Consider the following 18645-nt stretch of genomic DNA (forward strand, 5'->3'; position numbering starts at 1 on the left):
TCAAGGTTCAAACAGCTCTTTCTGACGTGGCTGTGAGGATCGGACACAAAAAGGAGGGATGTGACTGCATCGCTGAGGCGAAAGCAAGAGAAGCAAGGCCGTCTCTCAGCCAATCAGGGGATGGTGACCACAGGTCAGACTGATTACTTGCTCACTGCAAGTCAGCCGTTAACAAATTGGAAAAGCAGCCTTAGCCCCAGCAGTTTCCGTGGTCAGTGAACTCCCGTTGAAGGCGGACAACCAAAAACAAACAAAAAAGTCTTTTCCTTAAATGACGGAGTGTGTGTGTGTAAACATGACATCATTACTCACAGATTCCGGAAAAAAGCGCTATCCAGCATTCTCATTGGAGGACAGGACTACGGATGACATCGTAATGCTCAGTTCAGACCGGAGGTGGAGCACGGCTGGGGTTTCCGTGGTGACGGAGATGGCCTTCGTTGACCCGTCTCCTGTCATGACATCACTGCCGCCATCCCGGCCGCCGCCGTCATGGCGGTTGTAGTCGCTGCCCTGGTCCCTGTGCGCCACGTGTATGTGCGTCACACTCCAGCTGCGTCTCACCGTAGAGCTCACACACACGCGCAGCAGCGAAGCCCCGTGTCATACCTCGCTCTCCAGACTGGAGAAGTGGGCGGAGCCACGGCGTGAGCACAGGCTCTTGGCTTTGAGGGGCAGGTGGGGGGAATAAAAGCGTCGCGGTTGGGGCACGGAGCGCAGTCTCTGGTACTGGAGCTTGGCACTGGCTGTCACGGACTGGGAAGCACCCGTGGCCGGCCCAGGTGACAGCACTGGTGGGGGGGACACTGAAGCGGAAGAAGGGGGTGGGGGGATGGGCATGGGGAGGGAAGAGGGGGCGGACGTGGAGGGTAGCAAGGGTTGGGGAGGGGAAGGTGCCGGTTCTGAATGCTGTGCCTGTTGGGTACTGAGGTTGGACTGGCTCCCGGATTTCGTGGTGTCAGGTTTTGGGGGCAGTTTGGGGCGGGAACCCCCGCTGAAGCTGTGGCAGTGGGGGAGCAGCTCCTCCTGGCTGCGCGAGGTGATACTGCCCCGCTTGGGGTGGCCATGAGGTCTGCCGTGGCTAAACTGCGCATATGAGCATGCATCTTGCTCCCTGTCCCGAGCCCTTTGACTTTTACCCTTTGACCCGCTGCGACCACGTTTCTCACCCTTCATCGGCAACTTATCTACGGACCAATAACGTCTAGGGGGTGGGAGCGAAGTGGGAAATGGTGGGCACTGTGGACCGAGTCCCCCACTCCCTCCCCTAGAGCCCCAGCCAATCCCTGCACCCGAACCCCAAAAATCTCCCCCTCCCCACCCTTCAGATCGCCCCAGGATGGAATCATCTCGGCTGTTAATGCTTCCTCCTTTCTCTCGGGCAGGGTAGGTTCCGAAAAACCAGCCCCCGCCTCCTATTCCGCTGACCCCTCCCGTCCCGCTGCCCTCCCAGTACCTCTCGAAGCGGCCAAACTCCCCAGAGGATCCATCATCAGAGTAACTCTCCTCTGCTTGGACTCGATCCCTCTCAGATTCGGATACTGCCCCTCTTCCCCCTGCCCTCCTTACTCTCTCCTCCACCCTCTCCCTTTCTCGCTCCCTTTCTCTCTCTTCCTCCTCTTCTTCGTCGTCCTCCTCTTCATCCTCTGAGTCCCACTCATGGAATGACAATCCCTCTCGGGTGTGCGCCCGGCCCCTTTCATAGTGCAGAAGCAGCGGCCGCCGCTCTCCTCCTCTCCCTCCTGCCTCCCTCTCTGCTCCGCTACTCCTCCGTCGCTTGGTTGACGGTAGAAGGGTGTGCAGGGATGAGGGAGGTGACCCTCCAGATGCTTCTGTACCCCCTCCACTGACCCAGAATTTGACAGAGGCGGGTAACTTGTTGAGGTTAGGGTACCGCTTGCTGGACGGCCTGTGACGTGTGTGGCTGCTCTTTGGCCTCCTTTCTCTGCTCCGACCCCCTCCACTTTCCTCATCTCGTTCGTCTCCCATTTCCTCCCCTCCTTCTCTCCTCCCTCTCTCCCTCTCACTTTCCCAAAGTGAGAGGTTTCCCTTGTCTCCAAATGTGCTGCGGTACTGGGTGGAGAAAGAGGAGTACTCTCCCTCTCTTTCTGCATCCCCATCTCCCTCTCTCTCTGCCTCCACATCACCCTCCTCCGGCTCCGAGCGCTTGCCAGCAGACACCTTCTTCTTTTTTTTCACCTTTGTTGCCTTCTTCTTCTTCTTTTTCACCTTTCGCCGCTTGCGCTCCCTCTCTCTCTCACGTTCCTCTCTCTTCTTCCTTTTCTTGTTCTTCTTTTTCTTTTTCTTCTTCTCCTTTTCACGCTCTTTCCGGCGCTTCTTCTCCCGCTTCCGTTCAGTGTCACCAGATCCTCCACCACTTCGCTCCCTCTCTCTTTCCCCCCATCCCGCCCACCACTCCTGGAGTTGGGCAAGCTGGCTGCCACCCCTCTCTCTCTCTCTTCCGCTTTCTCTCTCTCCATGAGGGCCACGAGGCTTGCGCGGGGGTACAGGAGGTGGTGGTGGACCATGCGTAAAGGATCTGGGAGATAGAATGGAGCGTTCTCTGTCTCGGTTATGTCCTTGTAGAAGGCTGGATTCCTCAGTTAGCTCATCCAGGTCCTCTTCCTCGTCCTCCTCTGCCTCTCTATCCCTAGTGCTACGTGAGGAGGTGCTAGAGGTGGACGAGGGAGATGTGGATCGAGAGGAAGAGGCGGAGGAAGTGCTAGAGGAGCTAGTGCTGGAAGAGGAGGATGAGGTGGAGGTGTAAGGGAGTGAGGCAGAGGGGGATGGAGGGGTGTATGTTGGGGAAAGGGGTACAGGCACAGGAATGGGGAGTGGGGGAGATGGTCTGGGCCTACGACCTGCATCTCTGCCACCTCCTCTCCTGCCCAAGGGCAGAATGTTCTCGTACAGGGGACCACCAGGCTCCTTTGGCTTTTTGGGCCGGCGCTTTCTCCAGAGGGATGAGGGGAGAGGGGGAGAGGGGTGCTGCAGTGGGGGGTTAGGGGGCAGTGGGGCTGGGGTCTGGCTTTTTGGGGGCAACCTAGGTGTCCCCAAAGACTTAACCCCCTTCCCCTGACCCCCTCCAGCAGTACCCACTCCCACCTTCTTCCCCAACCCATGGTCCATGCCCTTCTCCTGGTAAAAAGCCATGCTAGCCGGTGGGGGCTGCTGGTGGCTCCTTGGGGCTGTTTTGGGAGTCTGAGAGCCTGCCTGCTGGTCCACACATGGCCCCAGGCCCTCAGGATCAATAGGGCCATAGTACCTCTTATATCCATCCAGACCACTGCTAGCAGCTCCACTGCCTGCCCACGTAGGAGCTCCTTTTTGTGGGAAGGGCCCTATATCTGCCATGCCCCCCCTGACTCCCATGGCTGCACTGGTAGATTTGGGAAGCCTCCAGCGGTCCACTACAGCCAGCCTGCGGTCTGGGCGGGGCAAGAAAGTGGAGCATGGGAGAGGTGCACCCATAAGAGGTGTGGTGGAGGGCCCCATTGCTGCTCCAGAGTGCACCACAGCAGGAGGGGACCCAGGAAGTGGGGTTTTGTAGGACTGCGGAGGCTGAGGCTGCTGCTGCTGCTGCTGTTGTTGCTGCTGCGGAACCAATGCTATGGCTGGGTTGGCCACAGCTGCCGTGACAACATGGGATGAGGGAGGGGCTGACACCACGGAGGGATGATGGTGGGTGGTAACTTTGGCTCCACCTTGTGCAGTTTCATCCTCAAAACTGCAGCAGCTGTACATTCCCTGAGAGAGAGAGAGAAAGAGAGAAAGAGGGGGGAAGGGAGAGAGAGATAAAAAGGGTATTGGCAACAGAGGTGTTATTTTGTGAGACGAGTATTTGTCCCAGAAATAAGATTGCAGTATTCTGATACGATTTTCCAGCAGGCTCAGCTATTCTGAGCGTATATGGGGATTTGATTTGGGAAGGACTCTAAGCCTGGAGGTAAAGTATTACCAAGCAGCCTTATGGGTTAGAGCATCTCTCCCACTCTACTGCGCAATATCTCATACACAACACACAACACTATTCACCCTGCCCCAGCACCTCATTTCCCCAACCACTCTTCCTCTCTTCTTTTCTCCCCTTTAATCTCCTCCATCCTGCCTTATCTGTCCTCTTATGCCCCTCTTACCCTGCTGAAGGCCAGCAGGAAGTCCAGTTTGCCGGTCTGGCCCAAGCCGCTCATGCAGTGACGGAGCCTCCAGTAGACAAGGTGCTCCCAGGCAAACACCAGCAGACTCAGGCCCATGGCCACCAGCAACATGTAGAAAACCCCGGCCATGTTGTCGATGTCCAGCTTGGAGCTCATCACCTCGATTTTATCGTTGTGACAGATCCCTGAGAGCCAGAGACGCTCCAGCATTTCGATCTCATCTGAAGGGGGAAATGAAGGGAGGAGAAGGAGAGAGGAGACGAGAGAAGCACACAATTTGTTTACAGTGTAATGATATTCGAGAGACATATGAAAAATTCAAAAGACCTGTTTCAATCAATAAAACATGAATACAATTCAGCTGCTCTCCTGCTTCAATCACATACTAAGACTGAAGATTACACTCATAAGTCGGCTATTTATGTGCCATCTCAGTATCTCAGGCATTGCAGAGCAGAGGCCAAACTCAGCATGGAGAGCATTTAGTCATCTGAGGGTAACCTTGAAGGTGAAGAGACTAGCTAATCAAGTAATCATGGTGCAGAGGTCAAGTCGTTGTTACAGGGAGAAACAAAGCGAGACAGAGAGAGAATATGTGAAGGAGGAGAAGAAAGTGGGAAGGGAGGGGAGATTTGTTTGTCTCTCCGATGCCGCATTGTGTCGGGGGAAAAAGGGCGGATGGGGGGTAAAACAAAGAGGAAGAGAGAGACATAGATAGGATTGTGTCATAATGACAAACAGCAGGAGCGCTTTTTCAATTCAGGGAGGAGTGCGTTAAGGTAAAAAAAGAGCAACGGGAGGGTGAGCGAGGGAGAGAGAGAACGAGGTATGCAAGTATGTACGTCTGACAGTGCAAAAGGGTAAAAACTAGCAGAATGAAATAAGCCGGAAAAGAGAGCGGGAGCAGGAAAAACAGAAAAGAGAGCAGGGTTGAAGGGTGAGATCATAATCATTTAATTGTTGTGGAAGGTGGTCAGTGTGGTAAAGGGGGGGGGGCTGAAAACTCCAGAGAATTGCTGAAGAATCTTTTATCAACAAGACAAGCTGGAGCACTCCTTCTTTCAATCACTTATTTACTTCTGGAACTCAGGTAATGTCTATAAGAACTGAGAACCTAAATTTTTTTAAGATGCAACTTGAAAATATGACTATCTAAGCCATGTTTGAAGCTGTTGTAAAATACCCAACTTACAGACGTATGATTGCACACATTAACATTATGAATTCTGTTTTATTGTGCCAAGCTATTAAAAACCATTGTGCGGTTCATAGAATCACTTTTGACCATTATGTTGCTTACATCGACTTGAAAACAGCTTCAATAGTACAGAAGCTGTTGTGAAATATGCAACATATGCACACTGATTGCACACATCAGCAAAATTCTGTATCTGGGTCATTGACGTGACATGCATTTTTTGTGTCCAAGTCTGTTATTTCCCCAAAAAATTGTTTAATAAATACATGCCATATTTCAAATTATTCATCAGTACCTCTTTTATGTCAAACAATTTTTAGTGCATCCATATAAATTTAGTTTTTTTTGCCACCAAAATCTAAAAATGTTAAGCGCAACAGTCCAACCACATATGTTCATTAAGTAAACTATCAAAAAAGATAATTTAGTTATATAAAACTCTAATTAAAACAGTGTGGCATGATTTTATATTTGAAAATTTTAAAATTACTAAAAAAAAACCTTGCATAATAAGGCAACTTTAAAAGTGCTCAACTCACTTAAAACTTTTGTCTGCAGTTTCTTACTTCCTCATGTTAGGCAGCAACTTTTATTTTATTAAGGACTTTTATTTTGACATGCTTTTACAAAAGAGGGGCCACCGCACTGCAGCATATAGAAGGCCCCAAGTGACCTGCATGTGCAATGCCAATGTCAGTAGCCCTTTCACAAATTTTGGAAAAAATGGGATGTTTGAATCATGGTTAGAATGGTTCAGTTTACCTTGTCAGGCAGTCTGTCCTCAGAAGAACCATAAAGATGTGTAATTATTATAACAATGTTTATTTATTTGAAAAAAAGGACAAAGGTTTCTATGGGTAACAGATGCCTGTTAAATTTTAAATTAGTCTGAAAAGTCAGGTGGCTCCACCAGTAAGTCAAATGCTGAAACTAGACCAGCAGTTTTAATAACTGAAATATGAAATTGAAAGCTTTAATAACACTCACTATATTTATGATCAAAAATGCACACAGATATAAATGTGAATATATATGCAAATATAAAAATGCACATCACATCCTTTTTAATAAGATTTGTAAAAATCGTGATGGTCATTTTGAAAATCTTATTTGTCACTGACCCATCAATCCGTGACTATGCTGTTGCTTGCATATGTCATGGAACATAGTATTGATAGATGGGGCCAGGCATGTTCAGAGTTAAGCCTGTGATACTAAACAGTACAAAACTTTGCACTAAAACTTGGACACAATATCATCACAGTTTCTTTTGTGTTCACACCACAAAAATACAAACATAATGTCCCTTCAAGTGTACAGATATTCCTACAAAAAGGGCAGATGGTGCCATGGGGTAGGCTAATTCCATTTTGGGAACAAGCGACAGCAGCACAGTGTTTCACCTTCTTGTTGAAGAGCCAAAACTTTACGAGCACTTTCGGATACAGCTCAGATGTCCGTAGCTCAGAGGTTAGTAGCATACATGACGAAGCAGAGGACAAACTAATTCCTTAGATGTTTATCAAAAAGTGCAGGTTGCTGGGACACAATCGATCAGTCAGCTTGATTGTCGCTGTGCCGATGGCAACAGAGACAACTGTGATTGGTCCAGTGAGTACATGTGGCCTGCAAAAGCTGACAAAAAAATCAAACAGAGGGCGAAGAAAGATACTGGTATAGTGTAGCGGGTAACAACCCTGCCCCCCACACTGCAGACTGGGATTCAATCCTCCACCTGGGGAAGCTGTACATGCTCTACTCATCATCGCTGTCATTGTCATTGCTTTAGAGGAAGCAGCGTTACCCTGAAACTAGCACTTCCAACTTCAGACGTTCTTTTCAGATGTGCAGATCCTCTGAAAGGCTGCTATGATTCATTTGTTTCACTCTGATACAGACTTTATGCAGGAACATCACTTCAGTGACAATGGGTAGGGCTAAACTGCTGTAGGCTGACTGGGTGGTCATACGTAAAAGTGCTCATGACTGTGACATCACAACCATGATGAATTCAAAAGGCGTTATTTAGCAGCTTAGATTATATATATTGGCTGGAAACTTTGGCACTGTTTGCATGGTACACCAAATCCTTTATTAAAAAAATATCAAGGAAAATTCTGTTTTCTATGATTTGGGTTCTTTAACATATTATTATGTGTAAACAAAAAAAACACACAACTCTTAAACCTACAGTTTAAAAGTCCACTGCAGTGTATCACTCAAAAGGCATCCTTTATTCAGCTTCTCTACTTACAGCCAGTGGCCATGGCAAACATTTCTTCGTCCAAAGCCAAACCCAGCAGGTGTGTAAGACTAAACACACACACCTCTCGGCCTGCCTTGGCATGACTCAGTTTGTTTGGCAGCACTGGCGAGGGTTGGCACAGGGAGACGGGCACGGTTAAGTGGGCACATTTTAGCGAGTGAGCTTTAGCAAGGCCCTTAACCTGGGCTGAGGGCCAGCCATGCCGCCATCTGTGTGACCTACAGCCCTGATCCCTCAGCCGCCCCCTCCGATCCCACTGACCTTAACAATTATCAGCCTAAAGACAGCCACGAATGTGGGTTAGACCTGAAGGTCAGCTCACCAAGAGTTTCACACCAAATTATCTACCAGCTTACAGCTACAGAGTGAGCCTAAAGCACAGTCTTAGAATACCACCGTGCTATAATGGACTTTGGTAAAATTGTGACAGCTAAAACTACGCAAGTGGTGCATCATAGCAATGAAAAGCATCCAAAAATGTATCTCTGAATTCAGAAGGTACTTTTTTAAAATGCTGAAGCAGATAATATTCAGCAGGGTGGACTTCATAACCTTCAAAAAAGTAACTTTACAATAAAAGGAGTAATTTTGGTGCATTTGTTCCGTTCATCATGAAATTTTGCTGAAACTCTGACTGACACCTCAACAGTGTAATATAATATTAATTTCTTTCAGTATTTAGTGTGTCCACCCTTTACTTGACTTGTTTTTGGTAAACTAAAAACATTCAGGGATATTGTTCCACATCTTAAAAGTTTAGTCTTAAATGTTGGTGGTATTTTCTGCTTCTCACAATCCTAGTAATCCCAGTTACAAATTAAGACTGGTAATATGGGACAGCAACACATTGTCCCTTCTTATTTTTACCACTACCACTTGTTTTCGAGTGTCCCCTTGCCCCTTAGAAGTTACAAAGGGTAGTGACTGAAATCTTCCCCACAAAACAGGACAACCATCAAATAAAAAAGAACATTACTTCATGAACAGGCCATTAGCGGTGCTCTGTAGGCGACCCTGCCAGTCTGCAGTGATAGCAGAGGAACAGTAAACCTCGCTGCTGGGCTTTAGTTAAATTTAGAGCACTATATGCCTTCAAAGAGGGGGGGACAATTATTTATTATCAGCCACCCCTAATTCTTCGGTGATATGAAACTGAAGTCAGCTAATCGCCAGCTTCTTATTCAAATTTTTTCGTTCCACCTTAAATGGTGCAGCAGTTCTGATACCTGAGGCCTAGAATGTAACTGTTGCACCATTTAAGGTGAAATGGGAAATTTAGCTAGGTAGCTACTGAAACATCAGCACACTACTAGCGATTTTTTAAGCTTGTAAAAAAGAAAAGGAACGTAACACATTGAAACAACATTAATGGCACGTTTGGACTGTGTCTCTGAAAAACCTCTGTTTGGAGGGCTGTGTAGCCCTAACACTTCGCCCTACCCCTCTATCTCAACAAGAATCAGGACACCCTAGCCCTAAGTGTGAACGTGCAAAGCAGAGGGGGCAAGGGGTGAAATGGGATTGGGCCTTCAGTAAGATGTTCGGTTTTAGTACTTTAGTGCAATTGTTCTTCTTTTATGTCTGTCTCCTTTTCTCAGTGAGGTTCTTCTTGACAGCTCCACATCCTTTCAGACCCACAGCGCTGAGTCGTCTTCTCACAGTGGAAGGATGGATAGAAACACCTGTGGATGTTTTCAGATCTGAAGCAGCTTAATTTTCTCCTCTCTCTCAAAGATGAAAGTGCTGTTTATCTGATGGGGACAGTTTTGGTGATTATCAGGTCTTTCAAGTGTTTCAGGTGGTTGTTAGGAGTCCCATTTTCTCTATATTTGTATCATTTTTTTGAACTCCGGTTTTGTAAACTCCTGTTTTTTCACTTATTTTCCATTCGACTTTCTCCCAAGAAAAATCTTTTGAAAAATTTCTAAGTTGTACTTAATGACTGCTTTGACTGGAAACTGGTCTCTGACTTTGCACTGTACTATATGTCAGTGCAGGGCAGTGTGTTATATGGTAATATGGTGCACAGTATAGCAGTATGTAACAGCGTGTTATGTAGTAATACGGCACAGTCTCTGTGTTGTATGATTGTCTAAGATTGGCCCATAGCACCTGTTGACACTAATTAATAAAACATAGTTAAATATTATGAAAATCCCTCAGTCTTAGAAACTCAAATTTACTGGTTTATTAACTCCAGACATCTTTTATTGCCTAAATCCACAATGAATGAAGATGTGCTGCACCAACACTTTTCGAGCCACTGCATTAGTCTATGCAAAACGCCCATTAGAGCGAGCTAAGCAGAGGATTAGCAGGGGCCCCTTTGCCCCTTCATTACTCTCTTGTTTTACAGGAAATATTCTCAAAATAGCCAAAGCAAAGCAGTGTGCAAATTTAAAATTATGAAAATAAGACATATTTATAGATTCAGTGACATCATTTAATGGCATTAATCCAAAAGACGTGAGAGAGGAGGGCAGCAAGAAGAACGATTTTTGTCTCTTTTTTTAAGTAAGGGGAGCAGGATTCTTCTTGCATCCCTCTTTAAATCAAGGCTGGCTGTAACTCTTTAAAAGGAGGAGAGGAGCGAGGGATTACAGTCAGAAAGGTAGAAGGGAGGATGGGAAGGATTACAGTCATGCAGGTGGAGGAGGGAGGGAGCAGTCATACAGAGAAGCAGCACCTGTGAACCGCTTCAAAAAAAAACAAACAAAAAAAAGGTAATCCCCAACCAGTACACAGCAAGTCATTAGCGTCCACACCCTCTAAACCCTATTGTGCTATTTAACGATTTAACAGCGAAGCGAGGAGGGCTGATTTAGAAAAATAACATCACACAAGCCACACACCCGCGCGGAAACAGCAAGAAAACTACAAATGTCACTATTCATTTCACATGTAAAGCCGTCATGCCAGGTTTAGCTGTTTAACTGCGGTGTTAGCTAATGGGACCTGGCACCAATGAGATGCTCTCGCAGTCGGGACCTGGCAAACACATACAAAACACACACACACAAACACACACACACACTTGCTCAAGCTCCCACTCCTTTTTTGGCTTTGCTCTACATACACCAAAAACCAAAGAGGATTAAAAGGGCAATCAAACAAAGCATCCAATCAAAACAATACACTACGTGGGGATGCGCAGTGGTGTTTGTGTGCGTGCATGCGTGCAGAGACCGTAGAAATGCCAATTAAAGTATTAGTAGCTGGACAAGTGCAACTGAATCTAATCCTTTAGAGTGCGTTGGAGTGGACCGTAGCTTATCACACACGCTGACATAATAGAGTCATAGACCTACCTCAATTAGACTATATTAAATCAGTTCAGGGCTCTACTGGGTAAAGTAGGTCTGGTGGGAATGTACAGGCTTTTTGTAAGTTAAATTTAGGGTGAATTCAGGTATGACACATCATCAGTTAATGAGGGACACTTTGAGAAAGAGGATCAAAATAAAGAAAACTGAAAAAAAATAATGGCTTTATCATTCAGGGCCATATTTGGGACACATTACCTTATAACACACTGTCCCAGATGATCATATAACAAACTGTCCCATATTATCATATGACACACTGTCCCATATTAACATATATCCCATTGTTCTATATTACCATATGTCACACTGTCCCATATTAACATATAACACACTGTTCCATATTACCATAGAACATGCTGTCCCATATTACCATAGAACACATTGTCCCATATTACCATATGACACACTGTCCCATATTACCATAGAACACACTGTCCCATATTACCATATATCCCATTGTTCTATATTACCATATATCACACTGTCCCATATTACCATAGAACACGCTGTCCCATATTACCATATATCCCATTGTTCTATATTACCATATGACACACTGTCCCATATTACCATAGAACACGCTGTCCCATATTACCATATGACACACTGTCCCATATTACCATAGAACACGCTGTCCCATATTACCATATATCACACTGTCCCATATTACCATAGAACACACTGTCCCATATTACCATATATCCCATTGTTCTATATTACCATATATCACACTGTCCCATATTATCATAGAACACGCTGTCCCATATTACCATATGACACGCTGTCCCATATTACCATATATCCCATTGTTCTATATTACCATATATCACACTGTCCCATATTACCATAGAACACACTGTCCCATATTACCATAGAACACACTGTCCCATATTACCATAGAACACGCTGTCCCATATTACCATAGAACACACTGTCCCATAGAACACACTGTCCCATATTACCATAGAACACGCTGTCCCATATTACCATATATCACACTGTCCCATATTACCATAGAACACGCTGTCCCATATTACCATAGAACACACTGTCCCATATTACCATAGAACACGCTGTCCCATATTACCATATGACACACTGTCCCATAGAACACACTGTCCCATATTACCATAGAACACGCTGTCCCATATTACCATATGACACACTGTCCCATATTACCATAGAACACGCTGTCTCATATTACCATATATCACACTGTCCCATATTACCATAGAACACACTGTCCCATATTACCATAGAACACACTGTCCCATATTACTGTATATCACACTGTCCCATATTACTGTATATCTTTTATCCTAATCGTTAAATGGGAATTTTTCAAAAAATTGTTCAAAATTCTTGCATAATTTTGTTGTTGCAAAAGTGTTACACAGTGCCAAACTGGTGGAGTACGAGCGTCCAGTGCTTGTTAGCTACATTAGCCTCAAACCTAACAAAGCACAATTCAGACTTCAAACATGTCTTGGCTGATCAAACACGTGAGGTAACAAGGACAACTGTGAATTTAATTTCTGGTTGAGCCACTGGTTTAACCACCTTTGACCGCTGATCTGGGGTCAGCCTGTGGGTCAGGTGCTTACCGTCGCCCACCAGCTGCAGCAGGGCCAGGTCCAGCGGCCGTTTCCAGCGTGAGTTTTTGATGAGGGCGATGCCGTAGCCTGTGGTGGCGAAGACTTTACCGGAGCCAATAGTCATCACTTTGCAGCCTTCATCCTTACGAGCCATGTAGTTCAGCACTGCGGCATCATAGATAAACGCATCCAGCTTACTGCAGGGGGAGGGGGAGGGGGAAGGAAGGAGAGAGAGAGATAGAGAGAGAGAAAGAGAGAGGGAGAGAGGAAACAGTGAGAAGGCAGAGAAAGAACATCTGCTTTTCAGGCATATTAGCGAACGAGTATGCAAAAAGGGGCGAGGAAATGACAGGCTTAGGAAAACCACACTGTGTGGATTAACAACTCGCGATGCGGAGACCGAGAGGGGAAGAGTGTGTGTGAGAACAGGAAAGAGAGACAGATACAGAGTGTGCATGTGAGAGACAGAGTGAGAGAGAGAGAGTGAAAAAAGAGCCAGGAAGTGAGAAAAAGTGCAAACACATCAAAAAAAGAGAATCTACAGAAAGCAATCCGGGTTGAGAGGTGAAACGAACTGGGGCGGTTGGGAGGCAAGAACAAAAAAAAATAAAAATAAATAAAAAATAGAGTGAGGGATGAGATTAAAGGAGAGATGCGGGGGGGCTGAACAGGAGGAAAGCAGCACACACCCCGTCTTCAGGTTGGTGATGGCCTCCTCCACTCCTTTCTGGTTGTATTTGATCATGTAGTGGTGCATGTCGGGGTAATTACTGCGGATATTCTTCTCGGTGCTGCCGTTGGGAACCGTCCCAAACTTCAGCGGAGGATACTGCTCCGTCGGGTGCTGGAACTGAGGGGGCAGAAAACAGAAGAGAGCATGGAACTGACTGAAACTCGCCGTGCCAGACGCAGTGCAAAATGTACCTTGACGCGAACGCGATGCCCCTGAATTTAATGCCTGATTTACTCTGACTGTAGCTCATCACGCAAACATGCTCACTAACTGCATGTTTGTGAGGTGCAGGGTTTAAAAGGCACAGTGTCATTCCACAAGACAGAGTCTGCGAAATGATAACATGGACGGATACTGCAGGTGCATCACGGCATATTTTTACTCCGCACCTTCTCACATACGTGGTCCTGAGAGTTTAAACGGTGTTCTGATAAGTAGTATCAGTAATTATTGTGTAGTAGTAATAGTAGCCACACGTTCGAGTCTCATGCCTCCATCTAGCAGCTGTTTCTGCTGTCACTGAGTGCGTATACATGCACTCAATAATCCGATCATAATTGGATTTCTGCAGTTATCCGATTATTCAAATGGTCATGTAAACACCATACCCCAATCTGATTAATAAATCCAATAAAGAGAGCTGGATTTTAGCTCAGTAATCAGATTTCTCAGTGCTTGTAAACTCTTACTCTGATTTCTTTCGGATCTTTCAGTTGCGAGACGCAGCAAAACACTTTTGGAGCGGCGCTGAAACCAAACACGAAATACAGGATTTGAATATTCTTCATCTTCTGGATGAAGTAAGTTCATTTTTCAGGTAAAGTGGCGCAATGTTTAAAATAAAAAGCTGCGGTGTGAAGTTTAAGACACGTCTTCTTCTGTGAGTCTATTGGCCAGTTGCAAAGCAGAAATATGATTACTGACTCATGTAGACCCAGAGTTTCCCCATTATCTGATTACTCAAGTGCATGTAAACATGTTGATGGGATTACTGACAAAATCAGATCTTTTGCATTTATCGGATTATTGAGTGCATGTATACACCCTCATCGTTAAAAGACGCTCTCAACAACATGTCTTTTTAAACCTTTATGCAAATTTGTGCCAGGCCACACAAAACTAACTGGCGTAACTTGCTCAAAACTTCGGAATATGTAATCAGACACACGTCAGATCTCCACCCACATTTTGCATATGTATGAGGAAGAGAAACACATTCTGCATTTTATTGTGTATGCAGTCCAGAAACTGCATAAACTTTGCAAAAGGCACAATACATTGGTTGAAGAGTCTTTTGCTGCTTCCCAGTAAAGAAGGTAAATAATGGAGCAAACTATGCATCATCCATTAAAAACATTTACAATGCTTTGTGATGATACAAATAATCTGCATATCACTGCTGTCAGAACAAAACTCCATATATCCAAAACGGTAACTTTACAGGAGAAGGAAAAAACCTACTTTACTTTTAACGTAAGTCAATGGAACCAGACTTTTTCCCAAGTCATTTTGGGTCGTTTCTTTTAGTCCATTCATGATGAAATGTACATACAACGTAAAGAACAACAGGCATTTTCAAATTATAACGAAAACTGAAAAACGATAAAAATTGAGATATGAGGTTTTGCTCCGACAGCAGCGATATACATGATACAGAGCTGGTCAAGTTCCATGTGTTGTTGATTTTCTAAGTGAAATAAGTGAACGGATTCTCTACTGAGAACGTACTTCTGCATATTTTAACGTACAGTTACTATTCGCTAAATGTAACATATCTGTGGCCTGTGCAAAAGTTATGGCATGTTTTTTTCCAACATGTTAAACTCAGAAAATAAATAAGAAATGTGGAGTAATATTTACTGGTATAATAAGTATTGATGTATTAACCCATTTCGCAAAACCTGTAATTTGACCAGGTGTACGAGCACAGATGTACTGTGATGCGAATACAATACATGCTCACAAAGCCCCTGAATTTAATGCTTGATTTACTCAGAATGCAGCTCATTGTGCAAACATGCTCACCAACTACTGCATGACTAACTTTTGTATACGACTGTATCTATATATACACATGCAAATACACACACATACACGTGTGTGCATATGTGTAGTACCAGTGTCAAAAGTGTGGGCACTCTCACTCATAGACGGCGTTTCCTTATTTTTATCCTTTTTTCACATTTTAGAAAAACAGTCAGTGCATAAAAACTATGAAATTATTCAGCAAGTAAATATTTCCACACTTCTTCAAAGTAGCCGCCCCTTTGCTTTGATGCGGCTTCACACACTCTTGATTCTCTCAAGCAGCAACCTGAGATGCTTTTCCAACAGGACTGAAGAAGATACACATATGCTGAAGACCTGTTGTCTGCTCAAAACTACTTGCTGGGAGGTTTCACAGCTTTTTTTTAGGTTGTTTTGGAAATAAATTCATACTTCAAGCTCACCATTTATATTTGTCTTTTAAAAAAATCATGCCCTTAAGCATAAACCTTTTGGTCAAAATATCCTTAAGGGTATGAAAAACAGAGCTCCGAATTCTCAATCATCCAATCAAATCAGCATTAAAGTCATTCACTATAACCATGACTACAATCTCACACCTTCATTAAAACACAAAACTGAACCTAGTAAACAAATTCACTTCAAATAAAAACAAAACATTTTAACTCCTCGAATAAAAACAGTAAGAACACAGGAGACAAAATGAGAGGGAGGAAAGCTGTCATACTGCAGTGAAAAAGGATCAAAAACTGAGCCAGAGATGTTTTCCTACACTAAGACACGCTCCGAAGAAAAGCATTAGCGGTCTTAAACAGGCAGCCGAGTGGCATTTCTTCACAAAAGTCAGAAACACTTTCAGTGAAAGGCAAATACATTTCTAAGGAGTGGAGGTAAAGTGGCCTCTTTGTGTGACATTTATGAAGATACAGGTTTGACTCCCAACAGTGTGATTATGTACAGATAGACTTAACCAGAGAGGCAGGAGGTGGCACTGTTTAAAGCCCCAGGGAACCTAAATCTGAGTTTTCTTTCTAATTCAGTTAATCTTGTTCCTCTGGTCCCTAAATATAAATGTACAAAGTATGTCTTATGAATATCTTCCCAAAGTCTAATAAATGGCCAATATAAAGCTAACCCAGCATAACCAAAAGCTAGCAAGCTAGACCACCTGTCTGGAGCTGATTGTCACCCATTGATTTGTTTATCCAACACCAACACTGTTCGTTTGTCCATTCGTTTGTGCATTGCTTTGTCTATCCATCTGCACGTCTGTTTGTCCATAACTTATTTCATCCAGTTAGCGTGACATAAAAGCCAGATAATGATTTTAGTTCTGTATGAGGGGCCGAACAAACTAAGAGTGTTAGACACAGAGCTGTCAATCAAGCTGCTCATTAGCCACGCCCATACAGTTCTCAGATACGTCTGATCAGCAGGTTTTAAGCCATGTTTTATCATATTTATATCTTACATTTTTAATTTAAGCTTTGCTGGATGTTTAATATAACACTCAAGTTTAGTATCATACAAACGTTTTAATATTTTACTCTGTGTTCCCTGCGACTTTAAGGTGCATTCGGATTTGACATTAGGGTTGTGCATTCTGACTGATTTTGACATTCAAATATCAGCAAGAGTTAATGAACTGTTATCCAGTTGAGTGCAGGGCAGAGCAAAAACAAAAAACAGCCAAAAAAGTCCTCTGGCCAAAATTAATGTAGGACGGGAGGTTTAATATTTTAGGTGATTAATTTTAGGCATTAGTTTCAAGGGACAAAAAAAATGAGTGGCATAAACATTTAGCTGAGTGAAATTGGTCAGAATTAAGAATTAAGAAGAAAATGCAGATTTAATCGCTCATTTGCCAACATTTAAGTAGCGTGTGGCAAGGAAAGATAATGCTATCACAATAAGAGTCCCATATGATTCTTCTGTTTAATGTAACCTTGAATGATTCAACTGAACACTAAAATATTTATTAAACACTTTTCACAGCTAACAATTTATAATCTGTATCAATATTATAAACATTATTTTTGTTCATTAATAGTAGTTGTTGCTGTTGTGGTTTGTGGTGACAGAATAATTGCTAATAAAGACTGTACTTAAACACATACTTTAAAAAAAAACATAAGGGACACTTTTTTTGTCTGTATTTTTTTCACCATCTTTGGCGAAGACCACCCCAGGTAATCTGAGCTGCTGATCCCTGATATAAGCCAAATTTTTATGATATATGCCGTATTTTTCAGACTACAAAAGTGTCAAGCTTCACACAGCTTTTCCTCAGACAGCATTAACACCCCGGTCGTCTGAGACCACATTACTTTGCTTTGGCACAATTTGCAAATTGATACCATCAAGCAGCATCTATAAAAACCACTTTAATAGCTTTATCCTCAACAATATTTTGCTTCACGGAAGAACAAACGTGTCCTTTTTGTTAGCGTTCTGATTGGCTGTTTGATCCACACAGTCCCAAAAGTGTTATCAATCTTCTGTCCTGGCTGAGTGCACTCGCTCTCCCTGCTTAAGTCTCTGTAGGCATGAACAAAATCGATTCTACACTCCACATCCACGCACTGCCCTGAATAATGAAAACCGCGCGAGCTCAAGCATGCACGCGCACACGGTTCCCTTGGAACTCTTTTTTTCTTTTCTCTGGTTCTGATTCCTTCACACGTACTCACACACACAAACGCACCTTTTTGTCACTGAGGCCAGAAACGGTGTCAATGTATTCCTCTTGGATCATAAAGGCGGCCAGGTTGGCAGTGTAACTGGCCAGGAAGATGACGGCGAAGAAAGCCCACACCAGCACCATGATCTTACTGGTGGTCCCTTTAGGGTTCTCCACGGGCACTGAGTTATTGAAGACCAGCGCCCACAGCAGCCAGATGGACTTCCCAATGGTGAACTTGGAGCCTCCAGCTTCTAGGATAGTAGAGAGAGAGACAGAGAGAGAGTCACAAAGCTTTAGGCATAAAAAAAGCATACACTCAGGTCCTCCGCAGTTTCTGAATCTTTTTATGATCGTTCCTAAGCAGTAAACTGGATACAGGACACCAGAGTGGACATTCAGAGGACAGAAAAGAGCAGCATACTGGCAAAAAGTGGGAAAAGAAAGAGGTAGCGGAGGAGCAAGAGAAGCTCCTGCACTCTTCTATTATACATGAGGGCTGTAGGAAAGTGAAAAAGTCAGCAGCTGCTACTGCAGAGCAATCAAACTCAGATCCACAGAGATGTGAGTTGAGGTGAGTTTACTTATTAGCCTTTCTCTGTAATTCAGGACGCGTCTTCATTCGTCCTGTATCTATAGAGACGGCGCAGAAATCAGCTAAAATATGGTCAATCATTAAAATG

General features: G+C 44.2%; 1 protein-coding gene across 1 annotated transcript in view; it reads right to left on the minus strand.

Moving 5' to 3' along the window:
* Nucleotides 1–330: 330 nt before the first annotated feature.
* LOC118814685 (glutamate receptor ionotropic, NMDA 2D) overlaps nt 331–18645 on the minus strand; it is a 97325-nt gene continuing 79010 nt past the window's right edge. The window contains 8 exon segments of the mRNA XM_036580408.1: nt 331–513; nt 610–3075; nt 3106–3108; nt 3190–3747; nt 4137–4378; nt 12552–12739; nt 13232–13392; nt 17987–18216. Of these exon segments, the coding sequence (XP_036436301.1) occupies nt 331–513; nt 610–3075; nt 3106–3108; nt 3190–3747; nt 4137–4378; nt 12552–12739; nt 13232–13392; nt 17987–18216 (4031 nt within the window).

The sequence above is a fragment of the Colossoma macropomum genome, unplaced genomic scaffold (genome assembly GCF_904425465.1).
Source record: "Colossoma macropomum unplaced genomic scaffold, Colossoma_macropomum, whole genome shotgun sequence".
NCBI lineage: Eukaryota > Metazoa > Chordata > Actinopteri > Characiformes > Serrasalmidae > Colossoma > Colossoma macropomum.